The sequence below is a fragment of the Lampetra fluviatilis genome, chromosome 5, assembly GCF_964198595.1.
Source record: "Lampetra fluviatilis chromosome 5, kcLamFluv1.1, whole genome shotgun sequence".
Lineage (NCBI taxonomy): Eukaryota > Metazoa > Chordata > Hyperoartia > Petromyzontiformes > Petromyzontidae > Lampetra > Lampetra fluviatilis.
This window is the reverse complement of record NC_136279.1, coordinates 19,378,722-19,391,406: the sequence shown is the minus strand read 5'-3', so window position 1 is coordinate 19,391,406 and position 12,685 is coordinate 19,378,722. Positions and strand designations below refer to the sequence as shown.

Below are 12,685 nucleotides of genomic sequence, written 5' to 3'. Positions count from 1 at the left end.
ATGCGGTACCTACAAATATGGTACCTACAAATATGGTACCTACAAATCACCGCTACTCTTTAACCTAAAAAAAGCAATGCGAGCTTTTGCGACCCATATTATCCATAATGGAGGTTTTTTTTGGTTAGATCATGTAAATATAAATGTGTCGTTAAACCCGCCACCACCGCACACAGCCAATTAGTAAGGTTTGTCACGTAAACAAAACGTGCCAATTCGTTACCAGTTCAGCACACCGGTTGTGTGTTTGGGAGTAAACCCACAAACATTTACAATTCGAGTACGACGCTTCGCCGGTAATTACAACCAGCCTCATCAGGCATACAGCCAAAATTGTGGAGAAAACCAGCAATGCGGTAATAATACCTCGACATATAAAGCCGATGCGTTCCTGGAGCTTCGTTCGTATTTTTTAAATGTCGTATATTTGTCGTGGGTTCCCAAGCGACAGAGATGGCGAAGTGAAGGCAACACTGTTTATTAAAGCTCAACACTGAACAGGCAAGGTATACAACACTGAGAAGGGGTAACGGCCCCTTCACCCGTACTACACTGGGGTACACCCCTAGGCTATCCGCCTAGCTATCTATGCTCCCGGGTCCTCCGCTAAGGGCGCTAGGGGAGGCTAACTGACCTGGCCCAGCCAAGGCGCAGGTCACGACCACCAACCACACAGACCCGGCCCTTAGAAGGACGTCAACTCTGAGGCTCTGGGGTCACACCGCTGGCTTGCTCTGCCCAGCCCTGAGAAGGACAGCGGGCAGCGGAGTCCCAGGGTCTATCTGGCCGGCCTTCAATCTTCAACTGGGTCTTCGGACTTCGGCTCTCGAACACTGCCTCTATCTCTCTGGCTCTCCGTCTTTTATACCAATTGCCCACCGAGGGGCGGGGTTCTGAGGGATCACAGCACACCCCGCAGCCCCCACCCGTTGGGAGGGGCGCGGGGGATTCAAAGCCCACAGCCCCCTTTGGGTCAGCCCAGGGTGCTAGCGGTAACTGATGTGTGTTTGTCCCGTAACACCATAACGGCGGTAACTGATGTGTTTGTCCCGCAACACCATAACGGCGGTAGCTGGTGTGTGTGTTTGTCCCGTAACACCATAACGGCAGTAACTGATGTGTGTGTTTGTCCCGTAACACCATAACGGCGGTAGCTGGTGTGTGTGTTTGTCCCGCAACACCATAACGGCAGTAACTGATGTGTGTGTTTGTCCCGCAACACCATAACGGCGGTAACTGATGTGTGTTTGTCCCGTAACACCATAACGGCGGTAGCTGGTGTGTGTGTTTGTCCCGCAACACCATAACGGCAGTAACTGATGTGTGTGTTTGTCCCGTAACACCATAACGGCGGTAACTGATGTGTGTGTTTGTCCCGTAACACCATAACGGCTGTAACTGATGTGTGTGTTTGTCCCGCAACACCATAACGGCAGTAACTGATGTGTGTGTTTGTCCCGTAACACCATAACGGCAGTAACTGATGTGTGTGTTTGTCCCGTAACACCATAACGGCTGTAACTGATGTGTGTGTTTGTCCCGTAACACCATAACGGCAGTAACTGATGTGTGTGTTTGTCCCGTAACACCATAACGGCGGTAGCTGGTGTGTGTGTTTGTCCCGCAACACCATAACGGCAGTAACTGATGTGTGTTTGTCCCGCAACACCATAACGGCTGTAACTGATGTGTGTGTTTGTCCCGTAACACCATAACGGCAGTAACTGATGTGTGTGTTTGTCCCGTAAAACCATAACGGCGGTAACTGATGTGTGTGTTTGTCCCGTAAAACCATAACGGCGGTAACTGATGTGTGTGTTTGTCCCGTAAAACCATAACGGCAGTAACTGATGTGTGTGTTTGTCCCGTAACACCATAACGGCGGTAACTGATGTGTGTGTTTGTCCCGTAAAACCATAACGGCGGTAACTGATGTGTGTGTTTGTCCCGTAAAACCATAACGGCGGTAACTGATGTGTGTGTTTGTCCCGTAAAACCATAACGGCTGTAACTGATGTGTGTGTTTGTCCCGTAAAACCATAACGGCGGTAACTGATGTGTGTGTTTGTCCCGTAACACCATAACGGCAGTAACTGATGTGTGTGTTTGTCCCGTAAAACCATAACGGCTGTAACTGATGTGTGTGTTTGTCCCGTAACACCATAACGGCGGTAACTGATGTGTGTGTTTGTCCCGTAAAACCATAACGGCGGTAACTGATGTGTGTGTTTGTCCCGTAACACCATAACGGCAGTAACTGATGTGTGTGTTTGTCCCGTAACACCATAACGGCGGTAACTGATGTGTGTGTTTGTCCCGTAAAACCATAACGGCGGTAACTGATGTGTGTGTTTGTCCCGTAACACCATAACGGCGGTAGCTGGTGTGTGTGTTTGTCCCGTAACACCATAACGGCGGTAACTGATGTGTGTGTTTGTCCCGTAACACCATAACGGCGGTAACTGATGTGTGTGTTTGTCCCGTAACACCATAACGGCGGTAGCTGGTGTGTGTGTGTTGTCCCGTAACATCATAACGGCGGTAGCTGGTGTGTGTGTTTGTCCCGTAACACCATAACGGCTGTAACTGATGTGTGTGTTTGTCCCGTAACACCATAACGGCGGTAACTGATGTGTGTGTTTGTCCCGTAACACCATAACGGCTGTAACTGATGTGTGTGTTTGTCCCGTAACACCATAACGGCGGTAACTGATGTGTGTGTTTGTCCCGTAACACCATAACGGCTGTAACTGATGTGTGTGTTTGTCCCGTAACACCATAACGGCTGTAACTGATGTGTGTGTTTGTCCCGTAACACCATAACGGCTGTAACTGATGTGTGTGTTTGTCCCGTAACACCATAACGGCGGTAACTGATGTATGTGTTTGTCCCGTAACACCATAACGGCTGTAACTGATGTGTGTGTTTGTCCCGTAACACCATAACGGCGGTAACTGATGTGTGTGTTTGTCCCGTAACACCATAACGGCGGTAACTGATGTGTGTGTTTGTCCCGTAACACCATAACGGCTGTAACTGATGTGTGTGTTTGTCCCGTAACACCATAACGGCGGTAACTGATGTGTGTGTTTGTCCCGTAACACCATAACGGCGGTAACTGATGTGTGTGTTTGTCCCGTAACACCATAACGGCGGTAACTGATGTGTGTGTTTGTCCCGTAACACCATAACGGCTGTTGTGTGTTTGTCCCGTAACATCATAACGGCGGTAGCTGGTGTGTGTGTTTGTCCCGTAACACCATAACGGCGGTAACTGATGTGTGTGTTTGTCCCGTAACACCATAACGGCTGTAACTGATGTGTGTGTTTGTCCCGTAACACCATAACGGCTGTTGTGTGTTTGTCCCGTAACATCATAACGGCGGTAGCTGGTGTGTGTGTTTGTCCCGTAACACCATAACGGCTGTAACTGATGTGTTTGTCCCGTAACACCATAACGGCGGTAACTGGTGTGTGTGCTGTCCCATAACACCACTACATATTGTAGCATGCAACGATCTCATTATGTTTGATGAATTTGTCACACGGGATGAGAAGATTAGATCCAGAGTAGATGTCTCAGCTCCACTGGAGGAAATCCCTAGGGTTTGATCTCACACGAAGATCGTGGTCCACCGTAAACCACGTCCACTGCACAAACCACGGCAGCAGATGCGGATACCTGATGCACACATTGAAAATTTAATAAACTCCTTAGAGAAAGTTTTTTAAAAACAACGGTTTTATTAACAACTTTCTTTTACTCACGGTCGAGAAGTCCGTCAATGGCGCCTGAGACACGTGGCGCCTGCGTTTTGCGCGAGCCGATTCCACAGTTTAGAGACCGCGGCGTTTTTGAACTACACAAAAAATCTATAAATATTAATTGCGAATTAATTGATTAATTGATGCCGATTTTGATACAGGCACGCATTGTCACCGGATCTGAGTACGTGTGCAACATGTGGAATTGATTGGACAACGGGAAGTGGACGAAATTTTGATGACAAGATTTGACCACGACAAACAGAGTAATCAAGTTCAGTAAAACCGTTGAAAAAAACTCCCCGGGAGTCGTGTGCGACTGCGGACAATCAGGAGAGACCGTAACAACGCAGAACGACGCAACGCCCGATCCGCAAACACGAAGGAGCCATCTCTAGCGATACATCTCCGCTGTTCCTGACGCGGTTATCTGGCTTGACCACCTGAATGCGCAATTGGAGTCGTGGCTCTACATCGACATCAGAAGAAAAAGAAGACCGCCATCGTCGTCATCGGTCACGGTCGATCTACTGCTGGACGGACGAAGGACCACCTCGTACTGCCGCGACCTCCTGCGATGTAGTAATCCGCGTGTAGCCCACCCGTGAACTGATGTGATCACTCCATCTCCACGGTGCGGCACCAAATGTGTCAGTGTTTGGGTGCACTCTGTGAATGTGTCAGCCTTTGAAGACACTGTGCCACTTTCTTGTGCGCACACAATGCGAATGCCCTGCATCTACTTCAGTCGTGGGAAAGAAGAAGACACGTGTCCATGTCTGTCCCTCCCCTCCCCTCCCCCCTCCTCCCCCAGGTACTGGAGTGGCATCGTCCCGGATCGTTGCCGACAACTCTTCCGCCGCGGGGACGAGTGGCAGTGCTTCTTTGGCTACAAGGTGTACCCCACGCTCAAGAGTGAGTCCCGGACTCGGCAGAGACAAAGATTCACCCGTGTAGCCCTGACAGACTGTTTGGGAACACGTGCTGTGGGCGAGTAAGCAGCAGTAGCAGCGCCTGCGAAGTTCAAAGTTCATTTATTTGTGTGCCAGCATGGAACACCAGGGGGCTGGGTGGGTGTGGGTGGGTAGCCAGCTCCACTCATAACGCAGTGGGAAATAACAGAGCGAGGCGAGCAGCCGAAAGAAGTTAAACGTGCATTCTCCATAACAGACTTTCGGGGCAAGTGCTGTTAGCGAGCAGCACCTAATGGGGCGGGGGGGGGGGGCAAACATTCAGAAAGGGGGGCTCAGACCACTCCATTCACCATGACTTTGAACATCACGGGGCCGAGTTCGGTTTTTTTTCTCATCATCATCACACATCGTCATCGCATCATCGGCTCCCTTCTGCCTTGGCAGATTGATGACGGTGATGATGACCATGATGACGACGATGATGCTGATGAAAATGAGTTTTCATGAAGATGACGACGACGACGATGAAAAAAAAAATGTAATTGACAAGAATGATTATGATGATGGTGACGATGATGATGACGATGACAGTGATGATTATGACGATGACGATGATGACAACGATAATGATGACGACGACTCTGACTGTGATGATGATGATAAACATTTGAAATTGATAATTATCATGATGATGATGATGGTGATGATGATTATGACGACGATGATGACGATGATGACAATGGTGATGTTAAACATTTGAAATTGACAATGATGATCATGGTGACGGTGATGATGATTATGATTATGACGACGATGATGACGATGATGACGATGGTGATGATACACATTTGAAATTGATCATAATGACCATGATGATGGTGATGATCATGATGATGGTGATGATGATGACGGTGATGATGACGACGATGACGACGATGATGACGATGGTGATGATAAACATTTGAAATTGATCATAATGATCATGATGATGGTGATGATCATGATGATGGTGATGATGATGATGACGGTGATGATGACGATGATGATGACGATGATGACGATGGTGACGATACACATTTGAAATTGATCATAATGATCATGATGATGGTGATGATCATGATGACGGTGATGACGGCGATGATGACGGTGATGATGACGATGATGACGATGATGATGACAACAACGACGACGATGACGAGGAGGCTGTACCCCTGCGGCAGCGCCCGTGTTCGTGGTGCAGTGGCTGTTTGACGAGGCGCAGCTGTCGGTGGACAACGTGCACCTGACGGGGCAGCCCGTACAGGACGACAAGTGGAGCTACCTGCAGAACCTAGGCCGCGAGCTGCGCAACACCCTGCGAGACGTCTCGTACGTGACACACAACCACTACTGCTACCATGGCAACCACCACAGCCACCACAATCACCACAACCACAACACCCTGCGAGACGTCTCGTACGTGACACACAACCACAACCACCACAGCCAGCACAACCACAACAACCACAAACACCACAGCCAGCACAACCACAACCACCACAACCACAACACCCTGCGAGACGTCTCGTACGTGACACACAACCACCACAGCCACAACCACAACCACCACAACCACTACTGCCAGCACAACCACAACCACCACAACCACAACACCCTGAAAGACGTCTCGTACGCGACACAACCACAACCACCACAGCCACAACCACAACCACCACAACCACAACCACCACAACCACCACAACCACAACCACAATCACCACAACCACAACACCCTGCGAGACGTCTCGTACGTGACACAACCACAACCACCACAGCCAGCACAACCACAACCACCACAACCACCACAACCACAACACCCTGCGAGAGTCTCGTGCGCGACACACAACCACAACTGCTACCATGGCAACCACCACAGCCACCACAATCACTACCACAATCACCACAACACCCTGCAAGACGTCTCGTACGTGACACACAACCACAACCACTACAGCCAGCACAACCACAATTACCACAACCACCACAACCACAACACCCTGAGAGACGTCTCATACGCGACACACAACCACAACCACTACTGCTACCATGGCAACCACCACAACCACCACAGCCAGCACAACCACAACCACCACAACACCCTGAGAGACGTCTTGTATGCGCCACCATCACCACGGCCACAATCGCCACAACCACCACCACAACAATCACCACCACCACCACAACAATCACAACGTGCTCCGAGGCGTCTCGTACGCACCCCAACCACAACATCCACAACAACCAACACCACCACCACAAAAAAACCACAACAGCATGCATGTAGCTGTGTGTGTGTACGTGACACAGTACCAGTCTAGGTGCGTGCCTGTACGCTTGCAAGTAAGTGTACGTGCGTGTAGCCGAGTTCGATTCCAGCTCACGGGCAACACCGGTGACGATTATCTAAACCGGTCCTGGGCCTCCTCGAGGTCGACTCAGCCTCAAATTAGTGCTGGCCACCCACCCCATCGCGTGCCGTGCCGGCCTTCGTAGGAGCCGCTCGCTAACAGCACTTGCCCCAACAGTCTGTTATTGCAATTCGGGGTGTGAATCTTTGTGTTTGTACGCGTGTACGCGTGTGTAAGCGTGTGTGCTTGTGTGCACGTGTGCACGTGTGCAGGGCCGTGTTTGCGCCGTCCTGTCTCTCACACAGCCTCATCAGCAAGAGGTAAGCAGCCTTGGTCTGTGTGTATCAACCGCATCTCACCTCCCTCATCTCATTCCATGCCCCCATCCTCTCGTCATCTTCATTCCCAATCCTCTCTCTGTCCCTCATTCTCCTCGTGCCCAGTCCCGTTTAGGGGCCTTTTCCCTCCTTGCAACTGCTCCATTGGAATCAACTTCTCTTGTACATTGAGCAGCACTACACATAGACTCAACACTGCACCATAGACTCAACACTGCCCATAGACTCAACACTGCACCATAGACTCAACACTGCACCATAGACTGAACACTGCCCATAGACTCAACACTGCCCATAGACTCAACACTGCACCATAGACTCAACACTGCCCATAGACTCAACACTGCACCATAGACTCAACACTGCCCATAGACTCAACACTGCCCATAGACTCAACACTGCACCATAGACTCAACACTGCACCATAGACTCAACACTGCCCATAGACTCAACACTGCACCATAGATTCAACACTGCACCATAGACTCAACACTGCCCATAGACTCAACACTGCACCATAGACTCAACACTGCACCATAGACTCAATACTGCCATCGACTCAACACTGCACCATAGACTCAACACTGCACCATAGACTCAACACTGCCCATAGACTCAACACTGCCCCATAGACTCAACACTGCACCATAGACTCAACACTGCACCATAGACTCAACACTGCACATCGACTCAACACTGCACCATAGACTCAACACTGCCCATAGACTCAACACTGCACCATAGACTCAACACTGCACCATAGACTCAATACTGCACAATAGACTAAACACTGCCCATAGACTCAACACTGCACCATAGACTCAATACTGCCCATAGACTCAACACTACCCCGTAGACTCAACACTGCACCATAGACTCAACACTGCACCATAGACTCAACACTGCCCATAGACTCAACACTGCACCATAGACTCAACACTGCCCATAGACTCAACACTGCCCATAGACTCAACACTGCACCATAGACTCAATACTGCACCAGAGACTAAACACTGCCCATAGACTCAACACTGCACCATAGACTCAATACTGCCCATAGACTCAACACTACCCCATAGACTCAACACTGCACCATAGACTCAACACTGCACCATAGACTCAACCTGCCCATAGACTCAACACTGCACCATAGACTCAATACTGCACCATAGACTAAACACTGCCCATAGACTCAACACTGCACCATAGACTCAACACTGCCCATAGACTCAACACTGCCCATAGACTCAACACTGCACCATAGACTCAATACTGCACCAGAGACTAAACACTGCCCATAGACTCAACACTGCACCATAGACTCAATACTGCCCATAGACTCAACACTACCCCATAGACTCAACACTGCACCATAGACTCAACACTGCACCATAGACTCAACCTGCCCATAGACTCAACACTGCACCATAGACTCAACACTGCACCATAGACTCAACACTGCCCATAGACTCAACACTGCACCATAGACTCAACACTGCTCATAGACTCAACACTGCCCATAGACTCAACACTGCACCATAGACTCAATACTGCACCAGAGACTAAACACTGCCCATAGACTCAACACTGCACCATAGACTCAATACTGCCCATAGACTCAACACTACCCCATAGACTCAACACTGCCCATAGACTCAACACTGCCCCATAGACTCAACACTGCACCATAGACTCAACACTGCACCATAGACTCAACACTGCACATCGACTCAACACTGCACCATAGACTCAACACTGCCCATAGACTCAACACTGCACCATAGACTCAACACTGCACCATAGACTCAATACTGCACCATAGACTAAACACTGCCCATAGACTCAACACTGCACCATAGACTCAATACTGCCCATAGACTCAACACTACCCCATAGACTCAACACTGCACCATAGACTCAACACTGCACCATAGACTCAACACTGCCCATAGACTCAACACTGCACCATAGACTCAACACTGCCCATAGACTCAACACTGCCCATAGACTCAACACTGCACCATAGACTCAATACTGCACCAGAGACTAAACACTGCCCATAGACTCAACACTGCACCATAGACTCAATACTGCCCATAGACTCAACACTACCCCATAGACTCAACACTGCACCATAGACTCAACACTGCACCATAGACTCAACCTGCCCATAGACTCAACACTGCACCATAGACTCAATACTGCACCATAGACTAAACACTGCCCATAGACTCAACACTGCACCATAGACTCAACACTGCACCATAGACTCAATACTGCCCATAGACTCAACACTACCCCATAGACTCAACACTGCACCATAGACTCAACACTGCACCATAGACTCAACCTGCCCATAGACTCAACACTGCACCATAGACTCAACACTGCACCATAGACTCAACACTGCCCATAGACTCAACACTGCACCATAGACTCAACACTGCCCATAGACTCAACACTGCCCATAGACTCAACACTGCACCATAGACTCAATACTGCACCAGAGACTAAACACTGCCCATAGACTCAACACTGCACCATAGACTCAATACTGCCCATAGACTCAACACTACCCCATAGACTCAACACTGCACCATAGACTCAACACTGCACCATAGACTCAACCTGCCCATAGACTCAACACTGCACCATAGACTCAATACTGCACCATAGACTAAACATTGCCCATAGACTCAACACTGCACCATAGACTCAACACTGCCCATAGACTCAACACTGTACCATAGACTCAACACTGCCCATAGACTCAACACTGCACCATAGACTCAACACTGCACCATAGACTCAACACTGCCCATAGACTCAACACTGCCCATAGACTCAACACTGCCGATAGACTCAACACTGCACCATAGACTCAACACTGCACCATAGACTCAACACTGCCAATAGACTCAACACTGCTGATAGACTCAACACTTCACCATAGACTCAACACTGCCCATAGACTCAACACTGCACCATAGACTCAACACTGCACCATAGACTCAACACTGCCCATAGACTCAACACTGCACCATAGACTCAACACTGCACCATAGACTCAACACTGCACCATAGACTCAACACTGCACAATGAGACTCAACACTGCACCATAGACTCAACACTGCACCATAGACTCAACACTGCACCATAGACTCAACACTACACCATAGACTCAACACTGCACAATGAGACTCAACACTGCACCATAGACTCAACACTGCACCATAGACTCAACACTGCACCATGAGACTCAACACTGCACCATAGACTCAACACTGCACAATGAGACTCAACACTGCACCATAGACTCAACACTGCACCATAGACTCAACACTGCACCATGAGACTCAACACTGCACCATAGACTCAACACTGCACAATGAGACTCAACACTGCACCATAGACTCAACACTGCACCATAGACTCAACACTGCACCATAGACTCAACACTGCACAATGAGACTCAACACTGCACCATAGACCAGAGGTGGGACAAAGTCATTGTTATGCAAGTCCAAGTCGAGTCGCAAGTCATCAAATTCATGACTCGAGTCTGACTCGAGTCCAAGTCACATGACTCGAGTCCACATCTCATAGGTGGGACAAAGTCATTGTTATGCAAGTCCAAGTCGAGTCGCAAGTCATCAAATTCATGACTCGAGTCTGACTCGAGTCCAAGTCACATGACTCGAGTCCACACCTCTGCCATAGACTCAACACTGCACCATAGACTCAACACTGCACCATAGACTCAACACTGCACCATAGACTCAACACTGCACAATGAGACTCAACACTGCACCATAGACTCAACACTGCACCATAGACTCAACACTGCACCATGAGACTCAACACTGCACCATAGACTCAACACTGCACAATGAGACTCAACACTGCACCATAGACTCAACACTGCACCATAGACTCAACACTGCACCATGAGACTCAACACTGCACCATAGACTCAACACTGCACAATGAGACTCAACACTGCACCATAGACTCAACACTGCACCATAGACTCAACACTGCACCATGAGACTCAACACTTCCCCTGTACATGGAGCAGTCCCCCTCAGCCTTCTTCCGATCCTCTATGAAAGTCTCGCCTCTTCTCCATCGCCAATTCCCTTCCTCTTCCTCCAACCTCGCCTCTCCACTTCGTCTCGTCCCTCCCCTTACCCTTCCGTGATCCCCAAGCATCCGTCTATCGCTGTCCTTTCATTCCTCGATCCTTGTAGCACGCCGCTGCCCCCCATCACCGTTCCGTTCCACGTCATCATTTTGCAAGCTCCGTCATAGAGCGCCTTGTGTGAAGGCGCTCTATAAATATGCAGTAGAATCATTATATCCGATTGTCTTTTTGCCTCCGTCTATTCTCGTTTCCCTTTGTTGCTGCGTCTCTGTGCCTGTATACTTGCGTTTGATTCTGGGCCCATCTCTGTGTCTTTGTATCTCTACATTTATCTTCTGTATCTCTGTCTGTCTGTGTGTCTCTGCCCCTATCTCTGAGTGTCTCTCTCTGTGTCTCTGTGCATCTCCAATCCCACACACCAACCCATGAGCTAACACTCACAACTCGAATCTCTCCCCGCATGTCCCGCACACCCCATCATCTCCCCTTACCCCTCCCCCGTCATCATCTCCCACATCTCCCCAACACCCCATCACCTTCCCCCCGTCCCCCCATCACCATCTCCCACATCTCCCCCACAACCCATCACCCTCACCCATCACCATCTCCAACATATCTCCCACACCCCATCACCTCCCCTATCCCCCCCCCCTTCATCATTATCTCCAACATCTCCCCCTGCCCCACCCCATCATCATCTCACATCTCCCCAAACCGAATCACCCCCGACGTCTCCCTCCGTCTCGACACCCCCCCACCACCACTACCACGTGCAGCTCGTGGCTGGACGTGCAGGTGAAGGGCACGTCGCTGGCGCGCGCCCTGCAGTGCTGGGAGCGCGCCCTGCAGGACGCGTCGCGGAGTGGCGGAGGCGGCGGCGCCCGCGCGCCCCCCCGGGGTTGCCCCTCGCACCTGGTGGACAACTGCCCGTGGCCGCACTGCAACCCGTCGTGCCCGACGATGCGCGACCACTACACGGGCAAGGAGATGAGCGCCGTGCAGTTCCTCATGCACCTGGGCTTCGATGTGCAGCGCATGGCGCAGCAGCTCGGCGTGGAGCCCAACAAGCTCCTCGCCATGCTCAACAGTGGGGGCTAGCCCCCGGTGGGGGTGGGGCGGGGGGGGCTGGCGATGG

The 12,685-nt window shown here is 50.2% G+C and overlaps 1 protein-coding gene across 1 annotated transcript in view; it reads left to right on the top strand.

Moving 5' to 3' along the window:
- Window positions 1-12,648, top strand: part of LOC144932279 (palmitoleoyl-protein carboxylesterase notum1-like) — a 28,362-nt gene extending 15,714 nt beyond the window's left edge. Inside the window, exons 8-11 of the mRNA XM_078856220.1 lie at window positions 4,581-4,681; window positions 5,901-6,048; window positions 7,340-7,387; window positions 12,327-12,648. Of these exons, the coding sequence (XP_078712346.1) occupies window positions 4,581-4,681; window positions 5,901-6,048; window positions 7,340-7,387; window positions 12,327-12,648 (619 nt within the window). The remainder of the gene's footprint in view (window positions 1-4,580; window positions 4,682-5,900; window positions 6,049-7,339; window positions 7,388-12,326) is intronic.
- Window positions 12,649-12,685: the final 37 nt, after the last annotated feature.